This window comes from Neoarius graeffei, chromosome 22 (genome assembly GCF_027579695.1).
Source record: "Neoarius graeffei isolate fNeoGra1 chromosome 22, fNeoGra1.pri, whole genome shotgun sequence".
In the NCBI taxonomy this organism is placed as follows: domain Eukaryota; kingdom Metazoa; phylum Chordata; class Actinopteri; order Siluriformes; family Ariidae; genus Neoarius; species Neoarius graeffei.
The window spans coordinates 47992255-48019903 of record NC_083590.1 but is presented as its reverse complement, the minus strand read 5'-3'; the positions used below and the strand labels follow the sequence as shown (position 1 = coordinate 48019903).

The following is a 27649-nucleotide window of genomic DNA, read 5'->3' as shown; positions in this document are numbered from 1 at the left end:
TTTAGCCGACGTTGTTCTGGGGAGCGCGTGAACCCTTTCTTCATTTTCTCACTGAATGCAGCAAACACGTCGGCATTTTTGCGTGTTCTCTCCAAAAGCTCAGATATGTGGACATCTGCCCATATATCCACAAGGGTGCGCGTTTCTTCCTCGGCCCACGTTTGCCCCCGACTCATTTTTTGTACTCTGTAGTCTAGCCTACCACTGGTCTGAATGACTGAACGACTGTTGTAAGGTTCCCTTGACAACCGAAACAGTGTTTGCACTTTGCGGTGGAGTGTCAAGACTCTGTTTCCCATAATGCTCGACAAACGACGGAAGCTTCCGAGGTACAAAAAAGCAAAACTGTCGGATCAGGTCCGGTCTGCTTTCACACCTCCAAAAGATCCGCACCAGGGTTCCTTTGGTCCGGACCGAGTCCGACCTCGCAGCTCGGTCTCGGTCCGCTTGTTTGGTCCGGACCAGAGTTCGGTGGTTTGTGTTCAGACCAACCCAAAAGGTCCGGACCAAGGGAAATTTGGTTCGTTTGGTCCGGACCAAACAACGTAGGTGTGAATACGCCATGAGAGAAGAGGGCGGAGACGTGCAATATTGCAGATGTGAAAGAAAGCATTCTTGGTAATGAGTTTAAAACGGGGTTCAAACGTAAGGAGAACGCCAAGGTTTTTTATAACTTAGGAAGGACTAATAGACACGCCATCAACATCAGTAGTGAAATTGGAGAAGTTCAGAACCTGTCTTTTGGTACCTACTAATAGAACCTCCGTTTTGCTAGCATTAAGTTTAAGGCAGTTCTTATGCAGCCATTGCTTAAGGTCAGTGATGCAAGTCCTTAGCAGCTGGACAGGGGTGATAGTGATGTAGATTTGAATGTCATCAGCATAACAATGAAAGTTAAGGCCATGGTTATGAATAATCTGGCCTATTGAGGTATTTCACTCATGTGACCAAGTCATATGATGCTGCCATTTTGGACGGCACGGCTCGAATCAGTTTGAACGCGAGGAAGGCGACAAACGAAAAACATAAAAGAAAAAGGAGCGAGATGCAGAAAACACCTTCACTATCCAGCGACGTAGGGCATTTACAGGGCGAGCAGAGGGAGAGGTATTTGCAAAAATTGAGGTTAGCAGGCTTAGAGAACGACGTTTACCTGCTTCCACCAGGATTGTTCACTGACGTACGGAAGTACACGAAGCCCTCGTCTTTACCTGACTTCAGCCCACATGATCTGTATACCTATGTCGTTAAAAACCAGGCTGGGTAACATGCCTACATCAGCGGGTCGTCCCTGGAGCCGGTGGTCGCCATCTGATTACAGCTAAGGTTTGTTCACATTTTCATTTACTTTCGGTCCTCAGGATAAACAAAATGTTATTAAATGTCATTGAAATAACTTCTTAGTCTGTTGAGACATGGCCCGTTATAAATTTGCTGTTACCAGGCAATGACCAAGAACTGTATTATTAGGGTCGGTGTCTGTGTTGTAGCAGTGTACTAGCAGCTAGCTGTTAGCACTAGCTAATGTCAACAACATCATAGCTGGTATGTTACTGTAGGAATGTTTACGTTCAGTCATTTGGATGACTGTTAAAACTTTTCAGTCTCAAGTTTTTCCTTTACTGGATTTACTAGTTTACTGTAATTATGATCCGGCAGCTATTTACACCGGATCCAGTGTAAATAGCTGCCGGAGCGCGCTCCGGCACCTCGGCCGGAGCACTCCGGGAGCAAGCCGGAGCGCGCTGCTTAATTTGAGGGGGAGCAAGCCGGAGCACGCTCTGGCAGCTATTTACACTGGATCCGGTGTAAATAGCTGCCGGATCAGAATTACAGTAACCTAGTAAATCCAGTAAAGGAAAAACTTGAGACTGAAAGGTTTTAACAGTCATCCAAATGACTGAACGTAAACATTGCTACAGTAACATACCAGCTACACTGTGTGCACAATTATTAGGCAAGTGAGTACTCTGACCCTACCATTATTTCTATGCATGTTTTCCAACCGCAAGCTAGATACACTTGAATGCTAATTGGATTTAAGCATTCTCAGGTGGTATTTATTTGTGTAATGAGGGAGGGTGTGACCTAAAGTCATTAATACCCTATATTAAGGTGTGCATAATTATTAGGCAGCTTCTTTATCTCAGGCAAAATGGGCCAAAAAAGAGATTTAACAGACACTGAAAAGACAAAAATTGTAAAATGCCTATCAGAGGGATGCAGCACTCTTGAAATAGCTAAGCTATAGAAATGTGAGCACAGAACAATCAAACGTTTTGTTGCAAATAGTCAACAGGGTCGCAAAAAATGTGTGGAGAAGAAAAGACACAAATTAACCGCAAAAGACTTGAGAAGGATTAAACATGAAGCTACCAGGAACCCATTATCCTCCAGTGCCACAATATTCTAGAACTGCAGCCGACCTGGAGTGTCCAGAAGGACAAGGTGTTCGGTGCTCAGAGACATGGCCAAGGTAAGGAAGGCTGAAACACGACCACCACTAAACAAGACTCACAAGTTGAAATGTCAAGATTGGGCCAAGAAATATCTGAAGACAGATTTTCCAAAGGTTTTATGGACGGATGAAATGAGAGTGACTCTGGATAGACCAGATGGATGGGCCCATAGCTGGATAACTAATGGACACAGGGCACTTTGACTCAGACACCAGCAAGGTGGTGGAGGGGTAATGGCATGGGCTGCTATTATTAAGGATGAGCTAGTTTGACCATTTCAGGTTGAAGATGGACTTAACATCAACTCCCAAACCTACTGCCAGTTTCTAAAAGATACATTCTTCAAGCAGTGGTATGGGAAGAAGTCTGCATCATTCAAGAAGGCCATGATTGTTATGCACCATCACATGCACCCAAGTACTCCACTGCTTGGCGAGCCCACAAAGGCCTTAAAGATGACAAAGTAATGACATGGCCCCCTTCCTCACCTGACTTAAACCCTATTGAGTACTTGTGGCCCCTTCTTAAGCATGAGATTTACAGCGAGGGAAGACAATACACCACTCTGAATAGCATTTGGGAGGCCGTGGTTGCTCCTGCACAAAAAGTTGATCGTCAACAAATCAAAAAACTAACAGACTGGATGGAAGGCTCATGGCAGTTATTGAAAAGAAGGGTGGCTATATTGGTCACTGAATATTTTTGAAATGCTAGAAGTGTTTATTTGTTAATTCTGAGTTGTTTATTTGTTACACTGAAAATTAAAATAAACAAGTGAGATGGGAAACTTTAAGCTTTTCATTTAGTTGCCTAATAATTCTGCACACTTGTATATTCCCCTGAGAAGGCCTAAACTCCCCTTTCCTCTGTTAATCATTCTGGTTTTAGGTTTATTAATGATTTGGATTGAGTGAGAGCACTGTATTTGTTCAACGATAAAATTAATCATCAGGAATACAACTTGCCTAATAATTGTGCACACAGTGTATGATGTTGTTGACATTAGCTAGCTTGGCCTTCAAAATGGCGGACACCGAGGCGTCACGTGACCCTGTGACGTCAGGTGAAAAACCTCAATAGGAGAAACATGTACCGTATTTTCCAGACTATACGTCGCTCCGGAGTTTAAGTCGCATCAGCCAAAAAATGCATTATGAAGACGAAAAAAACATATATACGTCGCACCGGACTACAAGTCGCACTTTTTTGAAGGTTTATTCTATCCATAGAACCTGTGATTGTATCTGATAAGCGGCGCGTGGTTACTGCGCGATTGCATTGTTTATTTAATAAACGAACAGCTGAGCAGTGATAACGCGCCCTTTGCCCTGTAAGCAGTGATGGGAATAACGGCGTTAGAAATAAACGGCGTTACTAACGGCGTTACTTTTTTTAGTAACGAGTAATCTAACTAATTACTTTTTACATCGTTATAACGCCGTTCCCGTTACTTACAATAAAATGCTATACGTTACTTTATTAAAGCTGTTCTCATCTGGCACGCTGCTCGTTCAGCCTTTCTTTCCTCTGCTTTCGTGTGGGGCGGGGAGACACGAGACAACGGCACAGTAAGCCAATCAGAGTAGATTTGGACAACATAGGTAGGTAGGCCACGCCTACTGCACTACTGCGCGCTCTTTCAATCGGAAGGCACAGCGATGGCGAGCGGTCAGCCCAGCACTGTGCTTTCACACTGGAAATACAGCCAGGACTTTTCATTACTTGAAATAAAAGGCAAGAGTGTTTACGTGCAATGCACATTATGTCGAGGAACAAAGCGTTTGTCCTCGTCAGTGGCCAGTAATTAGTAACATAATTTTAATAACTACAAAAATATATTACATTTGATAGATGTCTTATCTCACATTGTCCCACAAAACTATTAATATAGTGTAGATAACGTTACTAATTGGTTCTGTTAAGTGTCCATTTCAGTCATTAAACACATTAAACATTCACTTTTATTATGATTACACTAATTGAATTTGATTTTTTTTGAGGGGGAACAAAATGTAACGGAATAATTACTTTCCCTGGTAATTAGTTACTTTTATGACAAAGTAACTCCGTTACTAACTCAGTTACTTTTTGGGAAAAGTAACTAGTAACTATAACTAATTACTTTTTGAAAGTAACGTGCCCAACACTGCCTGTAAGTAGCCTAGTCTGATTATTTTAAATATCTACTACTATCTTTAATACTATCACTATCGTTATTACCAATAGCCTATATTATTATTATAACTAATATTAGTAGCCTATTACTGATGCATTAATCAGTTTGCTTTTAGAATATTTTTACCGGTAGGGCTTATTATCGCCCCATGGCTCTTTCATCTGTGTTATTAAAGCTGTAGTCATCATCGAGGAGTGTCATTCTTCATTTTTGTCGAATTTTATTTCATCAAATCAGAGGTCAAGTAGGCTATAGGTATATCATCTCCAAAGACAGGTACGGTAGTAAAAACAACCGTCTAGTGAAAAAAAAAAAAAAAAAACTACCGCTCAGAGAAAAAAACAGGCAGAAAGTGCGCCTGCCAGTTAACGTCATATCAGATAAAAACATTAAACGTTATTCAGACCATTAACACCATAACATCAGAGACGAAGAATAAAGTTCATCTTGGAAGGAGAGTTATTTTTAAAAATGCAAAACAAAATCATTTATAATAGCCCAGAGAAAAACTGGCTGAACATGTACCGTAACATCAAGTTATTCAATAGCCTATAGGCCGAAAATCATTACGTAACTTATTTAAATAACTATAGGCCTATCATTAATAATAAAACACAGGTCAATTAAGTTTATCAAGCTGACGATTTCACTCCAAATCAGCAAATCCATTGAATTCCTCATCCTCAGTGTCGCTTCTGAACAACTCTGCCTCCAGCGGCAGACGAAGCGCCGTTTCCTCTTCTTCTGCGTGGCTGTCGTCAGACTCAGCATCAGCTCCAGTTATTCCAGCCTTTCGAAACCCCGACAGGATGGTTTCCGTTGTCACTGAAGCCCATGCTTTGTCAATCCACCCGATGACATCAAGGAAAGTTGCATATAAAACCATATATACGTCGCACCGGAGTATAAGTCGCATGGCCAGCCGAACCATGAAAAAAAGTGCGACTTATAGTCCGAAAAATACAGTAATATAAAAAGAAAGGGACCAAGGACAGAACCCTGAGGCACACCTTGAGCAACAGTAACAGTCGATGATTGATTTATGAAAAATTTAGTAGAGTTCGAACGAATCGTCTAATGAGACGCTTTCATCTCCCAACAAAGAACACCTGGGTAATCTTGTCTTCGAAGATAACCGTCTCTGTCTGGATTTCAACACTGACTGGTTTGCACAGCAGCAATATCCCTCTTTCCGGTCAATTCACGTTCCGAGCACGTAACTACCATGAAATAAAACTTCGGAAAGTTCAGATGAGTGAGTTTCATGCAAAACGTTCTGAGTAATTCTCTTATCTGGATTTATAGTAGACCTGAAGCTCAATCGAATCCTTCATCTCTTGATCCGTCGGTGTTTTCTTTGTTACCCGTATTTTCTTCCAGTATACACTGAAGAGTCTACAACACATCAGAATACTGATTACAGTTCACCAGGTAAGACACTGATCATATGCCAGGGCCGGATCCAGACCGATGTGGATGCAGAAATATACGTGCATCAGTCATGGGTCATTTGTTTACTTTACCGCTAGCCGGCTACATGGGCTATCGCCACGCTCAACCAACAGACCGGGCCGAGCTACGGGTGTAGCAGGCCGTGACTGCCCTCTTCAGAAAGAGCTTGGTGTGCTCTACGCCCCTGTGTAAATCCATCGCGATCTGGTAAAATTAGTGAAAATATTTCTGCAAATGTGCATCTGTCAGATTCTTGGGTTGGATCTGGCCCTGTCTACTACCACGGTAGAACAAAGTCCAAACTAACCTCCCGGTGTTGTCGTCTCTGTTGCCGCATAAAGTGCATATTCTGGACCAATTTCGTTTTTTTTTTTTTTTATATGAAAGTATGTCCCTTTACACACTCATCCAGAAGGATAATTTTGCACAAGGCCGTCTGTCTACAGCAGAAAAAAATAAAATAACAAAACGCGTCTGGAAAAATCCCAAGGGAGTCTGGAGCCAAATTCGTGACGTCACCTGCGGAAGCGCCAGCAGGCTGCAAGAGCTTTGCACGGTTTCAGTGCACAGCCTGTGTACACCAAGCGCTCCCATTTCTCCCTCATTGTCCGGTCTTTTGGGAAACGATGAGTACTAATCCCATCATGATTGGTGTTGCTACACCCTCTTACGATACATCTGTTAACCATTTTAATAATTATGCGATAACGTTGAAGAAATGTGCAGAAAACCAGCAGGTCGTTTTCTCATAAACAAACCAGCGCTAGCGTAGGATTCAGAAGGAGGCGTCCCGCACGCGACGTCACGGAAATCAATGTTTGCCAGGAAATCCAAACGCCAAGTTTTTTCAGAGGCGGACCAATTCGCCTCAAATGGCTCGATTTCAACTGAATTTTTCTGGTATTGCGCAAGGTAAAAAAAAATTGCAGAGAATGCAGAATGTTACAGATATTTGACCAAAGTTTAATATAAAATAGGAGAATCACATTGATCTTGCTCCTGAATTTACCCGTGATACGCACTTTGAACGATGGGCAAATATTGTTGGCACGGCATCGTCTTTTCTTTCTTTTTATTCTGGAAGCCTCCAATAATCTTGCTTTTAATTCCGTCGATCCATCGAAACAGGATGATTCAAAATGTTCGGCGCGTAAGTAGGGCAGATTGTTTTGAGGTCTTCCAATGGCATGAATCCATTTCTTGCGAATAGTGTGATGATTCTGGACAGGTAAAGGCTGAAAAGATTTTTTATTTTTTTTTTAATCACCCTTCTTTTTAGCATCATTTTGTCATTTACTGTATATGCTGCACACTGAGGCATACTTTTGCTTACTTAACCTATAAATTCAGTAAAAATGCTTGTAAAACTAACAAAACCACGCTGTAAGCGGAGGACATAAAGAGCGGAGTTGCTCCAAGCTTCCATTACGCCACGTCATCGCATAGGCCACTTCCACAGGAGGCCCGTCTGGCATTTTTAATTTAAAAAATTAACTTTTCTAGAACACCATTTGGTCTCTGAGAATGAATGTTTGTTAAAATCTACGAATACTTTTACTTAAGAGTAAATCCGCTGGAGGATCCCTTTAAAAGTGTGAACAAATGTTCTACCAGTTCCGAAGTTTGCTGGGGTAATAGATAAATCACTGCACGTTACATGCTTCTTTAGTAAAGCCATCCACTTGTCCATGTGAGGAGAAAAGATCGAGGTAAATAGCATTCATGTTCGGAGTGAATAATGTAACACAAGTTACTTTAGACCTGTTGACTTGTCTGGACGTGGATAATGCTGGATATTGTTCTCGCGGTTTTGTTTCTTCATTTATTTTATTTTATTTTTCTTGTAGGAGGTAAACACTGAGAAGCTGACTGCGTTTGTAAACACTCTGAATGGAAAGGAAGGAACAGGCTCTCACCTGGTTACAGTGCCTCCGGGCCCCAGCTTGGCAGATGCTCTGCTCTCTTCTCCTATCCTAGCAGGTGAAGGTGGCACCATGATGGGTCTGGGAGCCAGTGACTTTGAGTTTGGGGTGGATCCCAGCGCTGACCCTGAGCTCGCCTTGGTAAGATGGCAGTAAACGACAGACAGCTTTCAGATTTGGAGCCCGTTTTCATCCCCTCTCATCTTCATAGCGGGTTAAATATGAAGCTAGCGGACTCCTGTACTGGCTTATTATAAGGTTCTATTATGTTGGTATGTAACGATATATCACAATGATCAATCGCGATACAACTTTCTGATGATTCGAATTGATGAAACTGGGGGGGGGGTGATCGTGATCATCATCAGGCTGCTTAATGAGTTTTTCCGACCTGGAATTGCGTCGTTTAGCAGAAGTCGCAATAATGGGAATACATGTGACTTCACCTGAGGCGGAAGTAACACAGCTCTAATGACGTGAGAAATAGATTTAACAACAGACTACTGAAAGCTGAAGAAATGGAGGTGGTTGTTTTCTGTTTAATCCTGATTACAGCCTTCATAAATGTTTATTAAGAAAAGGATTGTTATTAACGTGTTTCATTTTTAATAAAAACTATTTTAGTTTATTGGCTATAATATTTTACTCTGACCTTTACAAATGTGGGTCAGTAATTACTGTTGGTTTATTAAGAAAATTAAATAAGTGGTTTTTTTTTTCTCCCCCCCCAACAAAAGGAATATTTAAGTTGATAAAGAGTAGAAAAATAAATGTTGCCCCCCCCTCCCTTTTTTTTGGTAATAAAATTTTCTTCATTTACATGGATGCAAACAGCGCACCTTTTGGCAGATGCCGCCTTTTTCACGGCTGTCTGGGGGACTTGTGTGAATCATGCAGATCCGATGAGGTTTTTTTTGGGGGGGGGGGGCGTTGGAGGGGCGTTGGAGTGTCTGATTTATAATTTCATCAAAGTAAATTCTGTATTAAAATGACTAAATAAGCAAATGCTGTTACAGTCCATGAAACATAGGAAGTACAAGTATGAGAAGAAAACAGTAAATCAGAAAGCTGTGCACGTAAAGCCAATTGGCTGCGCGCCATTACAGTGGGGCAAAAAAAGTATTTAGTCAGCCACCAATTGTGCAAGTTCTCCCACTTAAAAAGATGAGAGAGGCCTGTAATTTTCATCATAGGTACACTTCAACTATGAGAGACAGAATGGGGGGAAAGAATCCAGGAAATCACATTGTAGGATTTTTAATGAATTAATTGGTAAATTCCTCGGTAAAATAAGTATTTGGTCACCTACAAACAAGCAAGATTTCTGGCTCTCACAGACCTGTAACTTCTTCTTTAAGAGGCTCCTCTGTCCTCCACTCGTTACCTGTATTAATGGCACCTGTTTGAACTCATTATCAGTATAAAAGACACCTGTCCACAACCTCAAACAGTCACACTCCAAACTCCACTATGGCCAAGACCAAAGAGCTGGCAAAGGACACCAGAAACAAAATTGCAGACCTGCATCAGGCTGGGAAGACTGAATCTGCAATAGGTAAGCAGCTTGGTGTGAAGAAATCAACTGTAGGAGCAATTATTAGAAAATGGAAGACATACAAGACCACTGATAATCTCCCTCGATCTGGGGCTCCACACAAGATCTCACCCCGTGGGGTCAAAATGATCACAAGAACGGTGAGCAAAAATCCCAGAACCACACGGGGGGACCTAGTGAATGACCTGCAGAGAGCTGGGACCAAAGTAACAAAGGCTACCATCAGTAACACACTACGCCGCCAGGGACTCAAATCCTGCAGTGCCAGACGTGTCCCCCTGCTTAAGCCAGTACATGTCCAGGCCCGTCTGAAGTTTGCTAGAGAGCATTTGGATGATCCAGAAGAGGATTGGGAAAATGCCATATGGTCAGATGAAACCAAAATAGAACTTTTTGGTAAAAACTCAACTTGTCGTGTTTGGAGGAGAAAGAATGCTGAGTTGCATCCAAAGAACACCATACCTACTGTGAAGCATGGGGGTGGAAACATCATGCTTTGGGGCTGTTTTTCTGCAAAGGGACCAGGACGACTGATCCGTGTAAAGGAAAGAATGAATGGGGCCATGTATCGTGAGATTTTGAGTGAAAACCTCCTTCCATCAGCAAGGGCATTGAAGATGAAACGTGGCTGGGTCTTTCAGCATGACAGTGATCCCAAACACACCGCCCGGGCAACGAAGGAGTGGCTTCGTAAGAAGCATTTCAAGGTCCTGGAGTGGCCTAGCCAGTCTCCAGATCTCAACCCCATAGAAAATCTTTGGAGGGAGTTGAAAGTCCGTGTTGCCCAGCGACAGCCCCAAAACATCACTGCTCTAGAGGAGATCTGCATGGAGGAATGGGCCAAAATACCAGCAACAGTGTGTGAAAACTTTGTGAAGACTTACAGAAAACGTTTGACCTCTGTCATTGCCAACAAAGGGTATATAACAAAGTATTGAGATGAACTTTTGTTATTGACCAAATACTTATTTTCCACCATAATTTGCAAATCAATTCTTTAAAAATCAGACAATGTGATTTTCTGGATTTTTTTTTTTCTCATTCTGTCTCTCATAGTTGAGGTATACCTAAACAGCGGATGAAGCCGTGGCCTTTAACAAAAACTTAAGTCACTGGTAAAACTCGTTTGGAAAACTGTCCATCGGAAAAAGGGTTTTGGTTTTTTTGTTTTTATAAATGTGCCTTTTGTCAGTCGCTTTATACAAACTCTACAGGTTACCCAAGATCCTGGGGCGGAGCTTTGTGAACATAGATGGGAATGATGGAGTGACGTCAAGGGGTTTAAAAAGAAATGTATCATTCAAATGTTGAACCTGACTAACTGCTTGCAAACTACGATTGAAAAAATACTAATTGTACCGAACGTACGTTTAAAAATGGCCATTGAAACGCGATGAATTTAGAGGACTGAAAAGCAGCGTGTGTCGAAAGCTTTACGTCGTGGACGTATCGTGTTTTTGGGCTGTCCGTCCATCCATCCATCCATCCATCCATCCATCCGTGTGCCCGAGGATCTTGTTAGCATGATCTCTTAAAGTGCTGATGACACGTTTTTGACATCTTTGGCGATGTTTTATAACATAAAAAGTAATTCCCGATGATCCATATATTAATTCACGAAGGCGCCTATTTTACAAGTTATGATAAAAAACGCAGCTATTTGGGCAAATTTGACGGGGCTGCAGCACCCAGGAGACGAAAGAGGAGGAGGAGCTATATGACGTCAGCGAAAGAACCTTCCTCCTAACTTACCAGTTTATTGTTGATGCGACAGGTGTTCAGTTTGTCATTATTATTATACATTATTTTATTTATATATATATATATATATAGTTATTATGCCTTCGCGTTGTGTTGCCGGCTTTTGCTCCAAAACCCACAAGGATGGGGTAAGTTTATTCAAGTTTCCCAGAGATCCCGAGCTGCATGCGAAGTGGGTGAAGCAAGTCAGGCGCACTCGTGACAAGTGGGAGCCCTCACCAACATCCGTCCTGTGCTCTGAACACTTCGATTTGGATTGTTTTGACACCCTTCCCAGCTTAAAAGAATCTCTTGGGTGTTCAGTTCAGCACAAACGTGTGTTACTACCATCAGCAGTGCCTACACAGTGTTGCCAGATTGGGATTTTTCCCGCCCAGTTCAGCGGTTTCAAGTGCATTTTGGTGGGTTTTGAACATAGTTTGGGCTGGAAAACGTCAGCAGTATCTGTTGCCAGATACTGTTGCCAGATACTGCTGAAGTTTTCCAGCCCAAAATATGTTCAAAACCCACCAAAATGCACTTGAAACCGCTCAACTGGGCGGGAAAAATCCCAATCTGGCAACACTGCCAGTATTCCGGAGGGGGTCTACTAGTAGCTATGCCGGATCCAAAGACAGTCCTCCTGTCAGAACATGTGTTATGAAACGACATAAGATAAAGGTACGTAGAGCTATAGATTCTACATGATAATCATAAATGTAATCATAAAGTCGGCGTGATATCAGTCATGTATTTGCTTGTGAAAGCTTGCGGCTTTCATGTAACTGCCGCCTAGCAACGAGAGGCAAAGGGTAAAGAGGGTAGGCTATCATAGATTCTATTCGGAAGAGATCAACACAATTCTAGACTCCCAGAAGAGGAAGAGCTAGCACGAGAGTTCACCGGCGTTTTCATGCGCCATTTCCATTGAGTAGAACCAGAGTAGAACAGCCAGTGAACCGCAGCGTGTTCTCCCGCTGACGTCACAGCATGGCCGCGAGCCACGGACCCAGTTTTCTTGCGCTGTGCAATTAAAAGTTGGATATTCGTGTAACAACAGCTTCTTTTCACGTAATTATAACAGAAATCTAACATGTTTGCCATGTTGTATAGTTTATTTAAGAAATTGCATAGAGTCATGTTCGTGTCATCAGCACTTTAAGACCGAGTGGTTGAATGTTTGTCGGATTAGATCTACAGAAATTTTTGTAACCAGCAGATGAACTGATTAGATTTTGGAATCGATCCAGACAGGATGAAGTTGACGAGATGAAACGTCTGAAGTAGTTTTTCTTCAATAGCTTCCTTCATGTTTGAAGTCGATTTTACGGGTAGTTCTGGAATGCAAGTTAGTAACTAGATGATTTCTCGGTGGTGGAGACGTCGTGGGTGTCGAGGTTTAGTTTATTTTGAATCCAGGAAACCACAGGACCGTAATCGGAATATGGTTCGATTCAGACGAGTAGCTTGCAGTGTTCGTAAACAGAGTGAATGCAGCAGAGTAGTGTAGCGGACTTTCACTGCCATCATAGATTTTTGTTTTTCATGCAGCGTCTGCCATGTTGCCGGGCAAACAAACAAACAAACAGCCGCAGCAGTCAGTAATGAAAGTCATGACGACTGCGGTCAGTACAGTGTCTCTGAAACCATTCAGAATGTATTTAATACCAGCAGATCATGTAACGTTTAGAAGCTGAAACGTGCAGACATCACCGAACCATATAATTTACCCCGAATGCATTTATATATTCTGCACGCTGCGCTCTTTCTCTCTCTCTCTCTCCCCTGCTATGCCTTGCTGTCTGTCTTTGTCTCTCACTCGCTGTGTCTTTCTTCCTCTCGCTCACTGTCTGTCTTTCTCTCGCCCGCTGTCTATCGGTCTCTCTCTCTCACTGTCCGTTTCTCTTGCTCGCTCTTTCACTCGCTGTCTGTCTTTCTTTCTCTCGCTTGCTGTCTGTCTCTTTATCTCTCTCTGGCTTGCTGTCTTTCTCTCTCGCTGTCTGTCTGTTTCTCTTGCTCACGCGCTCTCACTCGCTGTCTGTCTTTCTTGCTCTCTCTCACTCGCTGTCTGTCTTTCTTTCTCTTGCTCACTGTCTCTTTCGCTCTCTCTCTCGCTGTCTTTCTCTCGCCGTCTGTCTTTTTCTCGCACTCGCTGTCTTTCTCTTGCTGTCTGTCTTTCTTTCACTCGCTCTCTCTTGCTGTCTTTCTCTCACTTGCTGTCTGTTTCTCTTGCTCACTCTCTCGCTGTCTGTCTTTTTCTCTCGCTTGCTGTCTGTCTGTCTCTCTCGCTGTCTGTTTTTCTTGCTCGCTCTTTCGCTGTCTGTCTTTTTCTCTCGCTTGCTGTCTGTCTGTCTCTCTTGCTGCCTGTTTTTCTTGCTCGCTCTTTCGCTTGCTGTCTGTGTCTTTCTCTCTCTTGCTTGCTGTCTTTCTCTTGCTTGCTGTCTGTCTTTGTCTCTCTCTCTCACTGTGTTTCTCTTGCTCGCTGTCTCTCACTTGCTGTCTTTCTTTCTCTTGCTCGCTGTCTGTCTTTCTTTCTCTCACGCTCTCTCGCTGTCTTTCTCTCACTCGCTGTCTGTCTTTGTTTCTCTTGCTCGCTCACTCGCTCTCACTCGCTGTCTGTCTTTCTTTCTCTCGCTCTCTCTCTTGCTGTCTTTGTTTCTCTTGCTCACTCGCTGTCTGTCTTTCTCTCACTCGTGGTCTCTGTTTCTCTTGCTCGCTCGCTCTCACTCACTGTCTGGCTTTGTCTCTCTCTCCCTCTCTCACTGTTTCTCTCACTCGCTGTCTGTCTTTGTTTCTCTTGCTCACTCTCACTCGCTGTCTGTCTTTCTCTCACTCGCTCTCACTCGCAGTCTCTGTTTCTCTTGCTCGCTCTCACTCGCTGTCTGGCTTTGTCTCTCTCTCCCTCTCTCGCTGTGTTTCTCTCACTCGCTGTCTGTCTTTCTGTCTCTTTCTTTCTCACACTGTCTGTATTTCTCTCTCTCACGCTGTCTCCCCCCATCTTTTTCTCTCTCTCGCTGTCTCTCTTTGTCTCTCTCTTGCTGTCTCTCCCCCTCTATCTTTTTCTCTCTCACTCACTCACTCACTCACTCACTCACTCACTCACTCACTGTCTCTCTCTCTCTCTCTCTCTCTCAGGCTCTGCGTGTGTCCATGGAGGAGCAGAGGCAGCGGCAGGAGGAGGAGGCTCGGAGAGCGGCTGCCCAATCAGCTGCGGAAGCAGGAATTACCACTCCGACTGCTGATGGTAAGGATCTATCAAGAACGTAAAGTTACACCTCTGACTGCCGGTTCAGCTCGGGTGGCGGCACTTTGTTGACACACAAACATTTGACATCGAATTGTTTGACATTCCAAATGATTATGCAAATGATATTTTTCTCTGATTTTCTGAAATGGTCGATGCAAAAGACAGTCAGTGTAATTTTCAACTCATCAACTGTGTTAGAGTATAAATCGAATTTTACTGAACAAATCTCCCAATGGTAGTATTTTTTCCAAAAAAATAAAAAAACCCAGAATGCACTGCTCCAAATTATCATGCACAACAGAGTTTCAAAACATTTTATAGGCTGTAAAGAACTGAAAATGCTCATTTGTTGAATTTGCAGCATTCGGAGGTTTTACTGAAATCAAAAGCTATTTCAATCAAAAACATCTAAACGTCAAGTTACACGTTAACATCGGACCCCTTCTTTGAGATCACCTTCACAATTCCTGCATCCGTTGAACTTGAGTTTTTTGGAGAGTTTCTGCTTGAATTTCTGTCAGAATCGCCTCCCAGAGCTGCTGTTTTGATGTGAACTGCCTCCCACCCTCATAGATCTTTTGCTTGAGGACACTCCAAAGGTTCTCAGTAGGGTTGAGGTCAGGGGAGGATGGGGGGGGGCACACCATGAGTTTCTCTCCTTTTATGCGCATCACAGCCAATGACTCTTTGTCAGGCCTTTATTAAAAAATGTTCTGTTTCCGGTCCACCGGCCGGGTGAGTGCCGTTTGTGCGGTTGAAATTTTTTTTTTGACATTTTTTTTCGGGTTCGTAAATCTAAAATCGAACTTGACATGTCCGCATTCCCAGGGCTTTCCACTAAAGCTCATACTAGCCAGCCATGACAAATAAGTAGCCAGCCGGGGGGGGTAAACACAAAATAAACTCCTGTGCACGCAGTTCCCAGGATTAAATGTATTTTCCACAGACCATTTATTTATTCACTTTACTCAAATACAAAGTAAAATGGCAGTAAATCATCTTTCTTTTCTTGCGTATTGCATCATGAGGCGTTCCTGGCTTGTAAATCTCTTATTTTCGGTGCATGACACATTCACGCAGCTGAGCATGCTATGAATTAACAACGACAACGGTCTGCAGTGGTGGCTACACAATTACACACTCGGCGAACATTTCTCCATTTGTGTATGAAAATACACTCCAACCACTCAGTTTGGGTTCATTTACAACCAACGGTGTCTTTTGATGCCAGCACGTAATTGAACGAGAGAAGACTGGTTTACCGGAGACAAAATAAGCGCTCTCTCTGCTTCTGTTCCCTCCGACACACTACTGCCTCCGCCGAGTGCGCGCGCACACACAGCGCATGTCGGGGCCGCGGATGAGTTACTCTCCCTTGATCAACGAAGTCGGCGGGGAATTTGTGGTTATTATTGGTACAAACAGCGCGAATCATAACTTAAATGAGTGCGGTTCAGTTTGACATTATTGTCAGTCCGTTAGATAAACATTTAATTTTATTCAAATCGAAAATTAATATTTAGAGCCTGTGGGCTACAAAAATAGTCATTAAAGTAGCCGTTTTTTTTTTTAGCCGTTGCCAGCTAAAACTCTATAGTTCAAAGAAGAAGCCGTATCTAAACATGACCCAGAAGCGCAGACGTCTTCTCTGGGCCAAGGCTCATTTAAAATGGACTGTGGCAAAGTGGAAAACTGTTCTGTGGTCAGACGAATCAAAATTTGAAGTTCTTTATGGAAATCAGGGACGCCGTGTCATTCAGACTAAAGAGGAGAAGGACGACCCAAGTTGTTATCAGCGCTCAGTTCAGAAGCCTGCATCTCTGATGGTATGGGGTTGCATTAGTGTGTGTGGCATGGGCAGCTTACACATCTGGAAAGACCCCATCAATGCTGAAAGGTATATCCAGATTCTAGAGCAACATATGCTCCCATCCAGACGACGTCTCTTTCAGGGAAGACCTTGCATTTTCCAACACGACAATGCCAAACCACATACTCAGTGTAGGAAATGGGTGCCCGCCCCACCGCCCGTCGCGGTCAGTTTGCAGCAAGGGCGGAATGAATTTATAAGTTGCCAGCCCCACGGGCGGTCCCTCTTTTGAGGAGGTTCATCGTTCTCTCGATATTTCATCATATTGAAGGACTTCAAGACATTTTCACTAGATTCTGTTGGTTTGTTTACCGACGCGGGCGCAGCCATATTGTTTTCGCTTAGAAATGAAACGAGCGCTCTGATTGGCTGTTGCATCGGAGGTTCAGCCAATCCGAGAGCTCGATACACACAGCTCAGTGAAATCCACCCCAAGTCTCCCCAAGTCACATCTATGTCTGTGACTTTGAAAACCAGCGTCCTACCACATGAGTTTTGTCAAAATATCACACAAAATTGATTGTTAATTGTTCCAAATATCTGAAAATGTTGTACGACTATCTTGGAATAAAACCACCTGAACCAAAGACCTCTCAAAAACGAAAACAAACTGAAGGAGAGAAAGAAAGCACCAACAAAAATATGATAAAGATAAGAGAAGGAGAACTGTTGTGGACAGTTGGAAGCAAGAGTTTGACTGGCTGGTATCCGATCACAAACAAACAAACTATCTACTGTAAGGTGTGTAGAGCTGCATATGGGCCCTTGTCTAAACGAAAAACCCCAGATAGACTTCGGAAATATGCCAATGGAGCTTTTGTCACTGGTTCTATCAATCTGAAGCATGATGGTTTGGCTGACCTCAAGCAACATAGGTCACATATACATTTATATACATAAACACCAGTAATAAATCATAAAACTAAATTGAATATACACTACCGTTCAAAAGTTTGGGGTCACCCAGACAATTTTGTGTTTTCCATGAAAAGTCACACTTTTATTTACCGCCATAAGTTGTAAAATGAATAGAAAATATAGTCGAGACATTTTTCTGTCCATTTTGAGCATTTAATCGACCCCACAAATGTGATGCTCCAGAAACTCAATCTGCTCAAAGGAAGGTCAGTTTTATAGCTTCTCTAAAGAGCTCAACTGTTTTCAGCTGTGCTAACATGATTGTACAAGGGTTTTCTAATCATCCGTTAGCCTTCTGAGGCAATGAGCAAACACATTGTACCATTAGAACACTGGAATGAGAGTTGCTGGAAATGGGCCTCTATACACCTATGGAGATATTGCACCAAAAACCACACATTTGCAGCTAGAATAGTCATTTACCACATTAGCAATGTATAGAGTGGATTTCTGATTAGTTTAAAGTGATCTTCATTGAAAAGAACAGTGCTTTTCTTTCAAAAATAAGGACATTTCAAAGTGACCCCAAACTTTTGAACGGTAGTGTATGAAATTACATGCATGATACAATATTACATGCACTGCCTCTTTTACAATTTTTCGAAAATTATGCGATATTACAGCGGATTATAGTTGAAATTGGGGCAGGCAACTTTTCAGAGTTGCCTGCCCTGTGGTCTGGCTGATATTTTCCATGAATTTCCTACACTGCACATACTGCATCAATTACAGCATCATGACTGCGTAGAAGAAGGGTCCGGGTACTGAACTGGCCAGCCTGCAGTCCAGATCTTTCACCCATAGAAAACATTTGGCGCATCATAAAACGGAAGATACGATAAAAAAGACCTAAGACAGTTGAGCAACTAGAATCCTACATTAGACAAGAATGGGTTAACATTCCTATCCCTAAACTTGAGCAACTTGTCTCCTCAGTCCCCAGACGTTTACAGACTGTTGTAAAGAGAAAAGGGGATGTCTCACAGTGGTAAACATGGCCTTGTCCCAACTTTTTTGAGATGTGGTGTTGTCATGAAATTTAAAATCACCTAATTTTTCTCTTTAAATGATACATTTTCTCAGTTTAAACTTTTATGTCATCTATGTTCTATTCTGAATAAAATATGGAATTTTGAAACTTCCACATCATTGCATTCCGTTTTTATTTACAATTTGTACTTTGTCCCAACTTTTTTGGAATCGGGGTTGTAGTTGTCTGTGTTAAGAGTCTTACTTTAACACCATCAGCTCTGTAGTATTGAGTAAATCCCTATCTAGTCATGATGTGACATTAACACAACGCTGTACCGAAACCCCGACGTGTTTCCGTGTCCTACTGAGCAGCGTCGTCTTTAAAAGAAACCTTGGTAACTGTTGGTGAGAATCCCGCTCAGTGAGGGGAGTAAAGGCTTTGCGTCTGTTGTGTTAAACTTCACACGGTCACTGATCTGTGTTCTCAGAATCGGAGGAAGCTCTGCTGAAGATGTCGGTGTCTAAGCCTGAGACTGGGGTGGCCTCGCTGCCAGACTTCAGCAGCATGACTGAGGAGGAGCAGATCGCCTATGCCATGCAGATGTCCCTGGCCGGAGGAGGTTCGTTGGCTTCATTTACGGAAATTACCTTACGTTTCCACCAAGTGAGCTGATAAAAATCCCGGTTCACGCCCATGAATGTGATGGATGAGCAGTAATGAGAACAGTCTAGAAACGGCAGCGTGTCCAATAAAGACGGCTGCAGAGTTGAGCGTTAAACTCTATAAAGATTACAGGGAAATAATTCCGAACAAAAGGAAACCAAATAAGGATCCCCAAAGCACTAGATGCGATGAATTGCGTACGAAAACCACATTTAAAACGTTTTATAGACGATGGGCAAAAACTGAACGCGTGATCATGCTCTACTGTAATATATAGTACCAGACAAAAGTTTGTACACCCCACTCATTTATAGGTATTTCTGAAGACATCAAAACTATGAAGTAACACGTGGTAAACAAAAAGTGTTAAAGGACCCATGGCATGGTGGTTTGTTGATGCTTTAAACGGGCTCGTGGAGGTTTCCGGATGTTATATCCGCAGCCTTTCTCGAAATGAACCCTCGGCACGTAGTTATAGCCTCCTGGGAGAAAGCCCCATTTCAGCCCTTTTCCCAGTGCGTCGTTTTGCTAATGAGAAGCAGGAGGCGGGGAAGGGTAGAGGGTGGGGGCGGGTCTTATCATTAATATTCATGACATGTAAACGTGTTACCTCTGATTGGCTAACAGCACTGTGACGCTACCTCCAATGGGTCAGAACAAGCGGATGTGGGTGTCTTACTATGGCGAGAGAGAGAAGGAACAAACCGCGAAGGGAAAAATACCGCGCGCTGATGTCATTAAGGTGCGACGCGAGGAAATAAAATAAATTCAACAAATGTTTGGGTTTTTACTGAACAAACAAACAAATAAAATGAACGAGTGACTTAAAAAAAAAAGAATGTGGGTGTCTTTGTAAAAACTGTTTTGATTGGCTATTATAACAGAGCATGCTGCATGCTTTTTGGTTTTGTAGCGCAGAGTACCTGGCTAACTGCAGGAAGCGGTTAGCTGCACAGCTAATGTAGCCATTGCAAGGCTAACGTGGCACCGATTTTAAAACACGGCAAAACGACTTAACAGTTCTACACTTACTTGTTCGGTGTTTGTGGCTGATGCGGCAGGGATGCTTGGTACGGACCCAGGCTTCAGTGACAGTTGATGTGCAAAACCTGCCCTGTACTGTCCCAAGTTGTGGAAACATTCATCAGGAAAATGCTTCCGACAAACATACACCGTCTTAGGTAGACTCGACGGCGTATTATTGGAGTAAATAAAATTAAGCCACTGCGTCTTCAGGGGCTCTCCCGTCGGCAGTGAAAACAGACTCCTTTCTGTGTTGTCACATCCATGTACAGCGCAATTTCCATGTTTGGTGGCAACTTTTGAGCTGGGCGGGGCAATCCATACAGTGGGTGGGAATCCAGAGGGGGGGCGTGGGGATCATCTCCCTTGCTGACGTAGGCAAGGGAAGAGTTTATCAACGCGCCATTTTGACGCGCCATTCTCAAATGTTGGGCATAGTTTGGTTTACACATTATGAAATTTCTAGCCACTGAGGTGACTTAAGAAGGTCAGAGGAACTCATTTTAACGTTAAAAAACCTCAGAAAGTGAAAATTTCATGCCATGGGACCTTTAAATAAAAAATGTTTTATATGTTCAATTCTTCAATGTAGCCAGCGTTTACCTTGATGATGCTTTATACCAGGGGTGGGCAATTATTTTTTTCCATGGGGCCACATGAGAAACAGAATTTAGTGGAGGGCCGGACCAAAAGGCTGAACTAAATTCTGCATAATGTTAATTGTATTTCTTTATATAAAGCAGTAAATAACAGTTTTTACAAGCTGGTAAGAGTATGGAAAAAACGAGGTTGCCTTCCAAAAAATGTCATTTATTCAACCAAATTTCCCAAAACAATGGTTAACAAAATATGAACGTTTGTACCTTTTTTTTTTCAGTCACATTCACCCCAAAACACAATAAAGACATCACAATATTGTCTTTCTACTCCAAATATCAAACAAGATGCATCATATTATTAGCCTAGTAAACTAGACCCACCTGCCTAGCGGCCAAAAATATTTTTGCCTAGCGAATGGGTCTAGCCTCGCACCATGTAAACAAAACACCCCGGGCATCAAATCGTGCCCACCAATCACAATGCAAGGTTTTTGTTTGGATTCTTTGGGCGGGCTTTTGCAGGAGTGACGACAAAGCTGCGCGACGCTGGAGAAAGCGCAGCAGGAAAGATGGCTACGGCTAGTGAACAGCGCGCGTTTGACTCCGCTTTGGAATCAGTTTTAGAAGAATTAGACTTGGAGTTTTCGTTGAAACATGAGCAGGAAGAGGCTCTCCGCTCATTCCTTTTCAAGAAGGACGTTTTCGCTGTTTTGCTGACCGGCTATGGCAAAAGTCTGATCTACCAGCTGGCTCCGCTCGTAGCCAAAAGGATGGGGCTAGTTTGTGCAGTACGAAGAATTAATAAACAGCTTTGAAACATTACTTTTTGATTGTTTCTTATTTTCCCGTTATTTTAAATTTAAGGGAAATTATTTCACCAAACACCACTAAATAAAAACTCTCAAAAACAGTTTAACAGGGTGTCCGCGGATCCTTAAAAAGTCTGAAAAAGTCTGATATACAGTATATGGCGTTTAAGGCCTTAAATAGCCTTATATTTTGCTAATATTTCGAAGTGTGGCATTAATTTTCATATGGGTGGCATTAAATTTCATCGGGGCAGAAAAATATATGTTTGTACATTTTTTTTTCCGTGCTAACGTTGTTCAAACAGCGCACGTCAATGTGTAACAAGAAGATGGCAAAAAGACCGCTCTGTACCTAAAAGTACAGGCGTCACACAACACTTAGGGGGCAGTGTTTTCCTTATAGTGTTGTGGGAAAAGACGAAGAAGTGGTTTCTTTAGCGTGGCAGACATGTAGGATGGGGAAGTGTAAGTTTAGGGACAAGTGGCTTGAGGACCAGAAATATAGCGGTTGGTTGTCAGAAGCAACGTCCGAAAATGAAGCTCGGTGTAAACTCTGCAAGAAAGACATAAAGTTGAGAACAATGGGCTCTACTGCCCTTGACGCTCACATGAAAGGGGAAAAGCATAAACGCTTTGCCGCCAGTCAGGTAACAACAGTTCCCATGCAGATGTTTGCAGTACCGGTTGCAAACGTTAGCGCAAAGCCCACTTTCCCTTCGGTGCCTACTTCTCCCAGCACAAGTGCCTTCGGTGCTTTCGCCTCGACCGCTACACTTAAGGCTGAAATACTGTGGGTTCTGCAAACGATTGACCGACACCACTCCTACAATTCGAACGGAAACGTGGGCACCGTCTTCAGGGCAATGTTCCCTGATTCTGAATATGCAAAATCGTTTACTTGTGGAAAAGACAAGATTCTGTTCGTAAACTGGAGATGCACTGATTAAAATATAAATATGCTTTGACCATAATAGCCTAGAGTCTGATTTTTTTAAATATTTTTTCCCCGCGGTAGTGGTCTTATTTTTTATTCTCACAGGTCTTAAAATGGCCTTAAAAAGTATTATTTTTGGTTATCAGAAATGTGCAGATACCCTGTTTAAGCAAACCCTTGAAAAACACTTGAAAAAAAATGAGTATGTGGTACAGACTCCAAACTTGTGGTCATTATCTCCAAACTTCTTAATATCTAGAACCTGTTTATTAATTAATACGCATTTTGAAAAATTATTTATTTCAAGGTCTCCCCCACTGCTTTCTGTCGCTCTGACTACGTCACAGTCACTGTTGCGCTGATTGGTCAGAGCGTTGGCCTATACGCACAGAGACAGTTTGAAAGACAGCGGTTTGTTCCTCCTACCCGCTTCGGAAATGTCTACGAGCGAGGCCAGACTAAATATTCACATTTAGTCTGGCTTGCCAGGCTATTATATTATAATAATGATGCCCACATTTGTAGTCTGATCACCTCATTTGGTGTTTTTTATTTGTTCAGTGAGAGAAATCTAGTCTCTGTTGGTCTTTAACGAGTGCATCAAAGTCAGGCTGAATGTCTGAGGTGGAGATGCGAAGCACAGCTGACAGATGATCATCGGTGAGAGAGGATCTATACCTGGATTTTGGGGACTAAAGTCTTCTTGTGACCTGCTCGCAACAACGTCGGTATCAGATCTACAGATCGGCTCGGGCTCCGGCGCCTGCTGGCGACGTCACACTATGTGATCGGCTGGACCGTTTGAAGGACGGCGTACAAGTTTGTGGTTGGTCTGGACAAATTACGGAAGTAGTTATCGCGGGATTAGGTTTCGTGGGATTTCATGTCATGTTCGTGTCACGCGCATTGCGTTTTTGTTGAACACAACTTCAAAATAAAAGCAATGCACATTCAGTCCATGCATGAGGTCAAATTAGAAAATACGTTTATTTTGTAATTTCTAATTAACCTTACGCGGGCCGGGCAGAATGAACCAAAGGGCCGGATGCGGCCCGCGGGCCGTAAAATGCCCAGGTCTGATTTATACACTATTGGCATTATCTTAACCAGCTTCATGAGGTAGTCACTTGGAATGCTTTTCAATTAACAGCTGTGCCTCGTCAAAGGTTACTCAGTGGGACGAGTTTCTCACCTTCTTAATGCGTTTGAGATCAAACAGTAAATAATACAGTAAATAGCCCTGTTCCATGGGTGCAAGTTTTCCGGCATGTGCCGGAAGCTCCCGTTTTTTTCGGTTCTGAAAGTCATTTTTCCAAATCGTGTAAATCCGTTGAGATTTTTTTTTGGGGGGGGGCCCTCTCACTGTCTCACTCTCAGCGCGTTACCGCGGTACAGTCTCTGCACGAGACAAATCTTTTCATTTCGTCTTCGCCACAAACCTCATTCAATTTATACGCCGCTCACCGACAAGCGGTCCTGACTAGCCCGTTGTTTCACGGTATTATACATGTGTGATATCCAGGGCTTTGAACCAGAATTTTTTTCCTATTGGTTCGTTCCGAACAGAAACGGAATTTTAACGTTTCCGGTTTTGGGTTCCACCATTAAATAGACGTTCCCGACCCGGTTAGAACAAAAACAATTTCGTTCCCGGAACGGTTAATTACGTTCCCTGTCAGCTGTTTAACAAATGGCTATAAAATTATGTCTCTGTCTCATCCAGCTTAAGCCAAATGTAGGCTAATTCTATTACAACCTTCATTAAATAAGACAAGAAATAATTCAAAACAATTATTATTTCAAATGTTGGCGATTTGGATTCTCAGTATGTCTTCCCATCTACACAAACAGAAAAAGTGCCAAAAATGAAAGAGAATTCGTTTAGTGTGTTACCAAAGGCTAGTCAGGCCCTATGCATTGATAGGCTAACAGAGGTTAACGTCATTTAATGTTCGCGAGCCTCTCATTAATGTGGACAAATATATTGATATCGTGTTTGAAATTGACGTTTTCGAATAACGATAGACTGCAATATTTACCTCTTATTTAAGATGTGGAGACGTGATAGTAGTCCACCCTCCTGCTCTCTCCATTCAGTCAGCGAACGTCACACAGGAAGTGAACCCCAGCAGGTCATAGAAACTTGCGCAGGAGAAGAATGACTTTTTTAATTTGTAGGCTACGGAAACTTCGAGGAACGAAATAAAAACCGGTATTAACCGGTTACCATTATTTTTAATAAGCGTTTCTGTTCCGGAACATAAAAAATAAAGTTTCTGGTTTCATTTCTGTTCCATGTGAAATAGAAAAAGTTCCCAGTTTTCGTTTTCGTTCCTTGAACCGGTTCAAAGCCCTGGTGATATCATGTTTCACGCACATAGCGCGTTGTTCGACCAAATCAACACAGCTATTCCCATGAGTCGCCATTTCTTTTGGTGCAAGTTAGAACGGTGCTTTTGATTGGCTCACTGTTAACTGCCGTCCAATGAAACTTCAGCTTTTATAGTAAGCCTTATTTCGCTTCCCTCCCTTGCGACAGATCCACGTGCTTTGCCTCTGATTGCTGATCAAAATATGTCAAAATGAAGTTTTTATCGGAAGGCTCCAATACAAAAGAATTAGAAAAGACGTCTAGAAATAAATGGAGATGGGAATGGTTAAGCGAGTGTGACAAAAACGGTGACAAATGGGGAATATGGCTGAGAAAACCGGACGTCCCGGGAGTTGCGTATTGTGACTGCTGTTCAAAGACTATCAAGGTAGGTCTTGAAATAAGTTTGTTAGCTTTATCATCTTTTCTAATGTGGTTGAAAACTCATTTGTAGTCCGTAATGGATTCTAAAATATAGATATTTTTGTATATGGAAAAATCTGAATCTTGTTATTTGCTAAAATCCAGGAGTTTCTGAGGACATCGAGACATGTGGCCCCTTATTTTAACTCAAGCTGTGTATATATTGTAAAAAAGGTATCAGAGCAAAAGCATATTAAAAATGGTTGTTTCAACATTTAAATTAGTAGTTGCTAGATGTTTTGAAATATCAAGTCTTGTACTTGAAATATTATTTCAGATGAATTGATGAAATGTATTAAACATTTGATGTGAATATGCAAATCATATAACTATTAATATTATAAATGTTTGCATGAGAGACAACCATTTTAACTTGTAATTTAAATTTTTTTCCGAGCCCTAAAGCTAGCCGCACACTACGCCGATCCACGCGGTACCGAACCGACCCATTTCAGAGCCGACTCCCGACAGGGCACGCACATATCCCCGACTAACTCACGACTGTTGACGAGTGCAGTCGCGATTGAAGCGACACCAAACGAGATTATGCGAACTAAGCATCATAACAAACATTCCGCTAAATATCACGTGACAACTTAATAGCTTTGTGATTGGCTATTGGATATAGTTACTGTTAAATCCAACACTTGAAGATGCTACAGGCTGAATTACAAATGACACAACATGGAATATGTAGCACACTATCTAGGCTGCATGAGCTATTATTCCCAACCTTAAATAGTGCACTTATATAGGGGAGTTAAAGCGATTTGGAATTCAGCCACACAACTTGAGCAGAGTGGCTTTCCAGCCCACTGTGTCTATGGATAAAGCTTCAGTCTATGGAATTACAGTATATACCTGCATTAGGTGCTACCAACACGTATTTCTCGCGCTAGAAATTGTGTTTAATGATGTCACGTGTTCTATGCGAAAGATATGATTGGCTATTGCTAGCGACTCTCGCCGATCAGTCTGGCTCCCGGTTAGTTTTTCGAATCGGCTGTGAGATGAGTCGGTACCATCGAAAACTAGTCTTTACGCCTGACTCGCGACTTCAGTTGGCTCGGTACGCTGAAAATCGGCGTAGTGTGCGGCTAGCTTAAGGGGTGCTCACCCCCCTTTGTAACAAACCCCCCCCCCACACACACACACACACATGGCTGTGCCATGCACGTCTGACTTTGTCAGACTTTTCAGGTTTTTGAAAATTTTATACTTGCACCCATGCTGTTCCACAACTGTAATAATCCATATATCAATTACCGCTCAACTAAGTAAAGAGAAAAGACATCCATCATTACTTTAATTTGCCGTATCTCAAAGTGCGGTCCACGAGCGGCCCCTGGCGGTCCGCGAGCGGCCCCTGGCGGTCCGCGAGCTGACATCGTAAAATATCACGTTTTATCGGTGTTTCTCAAATCGCCTACGTGACTTCAAAAGCAAAGTTCTGAGTAGCACAGATGAGTTGTTTTCTATGTTGAATAAAGTCCTATGTAAATTTAAATAGCAGCCGATTATTTGAATTTGTCTGACATGAAGCAAGCCAACAGTTTTGCGACACTGCCTATAGCTACATCAGTTTAGGTCACGCTTTCATAATCAGCGTCACCTCTGAATGTGGAATGCGGAGAAACTACAAGTAACCAAACTAGACTTCGCATCAAACTGTCAAAAAGATAACAGATCGGTGTGTGAAGACCGGGTCAGTCAAACGAAAAGCCCAAGAAACATCCGCCACAAGCAAAGACATGATAATTCTTTGTTTGAGAAAACAAAGCAGCGCAATCGGATCAGCGTGGCCCTCAATATGAGATTAAAACTGTCCAGTTTGGAGCCAGACATTGCTCACTGGTGTGTCAGAATAAGCAGCACCAATCTTCCCATTAAGAGGACAACAATGAGTGAGTTGGCGATACTATTTGTAAAACTGTCATTTCATTCGCGTGTAATTTGTAATATACTGTTGAAGTAGGCTCATTGTTTTTTGTTCAGGATATTTAGGGGGTTAGGTGGTCTGCAAAAATGTATTTTATTTTTTTATGGATAAAGTGGTCTTTGGTCTGAGAAGGTTTAAGAAGCACTGCTTTAAAATATGAAGTGTCCTTTTTTTATTATTATTAATAAAAATAAAGAAAAACCATTGAATTTGGCCTAAAGGATAGAGAAGCAGCTTTAAGACCAGAAGGTCACCGGCTCAATTCCCTGGACCATCAGGAATGGCTGAAGTGCCCTTGAGCAAAGCACCTACGCAAAGCCCGAACTGCTCCCCAGGCTGCTCTGGGTACGTTGTATGTCGCTCTGGATAACAGCATCCGCCTGCTAAATGCCTGTGATGTAATGTAATGAATTAGAAGGCGTGTCCAGACTTTTGACTGGTACTGTAATTTGTACAATCAGCCAATCGCGTACCAGTAGCACGATGCATGAAATCACACAGATCCAGGCCAGTTAACATTCACATCAAACATCGGAATGTGGGGAAAATGCGAACATGGTTGTTGGTGCCAGATGT

At 42.5% G+C, this 27649-nt stretch overlaps 1 protein-coding gene across 2 annotated transcripts in view; it reads left to right on the top strand.

Annotated features, from left to right (window-relative positions):
• Positions 1 to 27649, top strand: part of psmd4a (proteasome 26S subunit ubiquitin receptor, non-ATPase 4a) — a 69560-nt gene that overhangs the window by 31926 nt on the left and 9985 nt on the right. For both annotated transcript variants that reach the window (XM_060904886.1, XM_060904887.1), the window contains exons 6-8: positions 7935 to 8150; positions 14440 to 14548; positions 18800 to 18931. In XM_060904886.1, coding sequence (XP_060760869.1) covers positions 7935 to 8150; positions 14440 to 14548; positions 18800 to 18931 — 457 coding nt within the window. The remainder of the gene's footprint in view (positions 1 to 7934; positions 8151 to 14439; positions 14549 to 18799; positions 18932 to 27649) is intronic.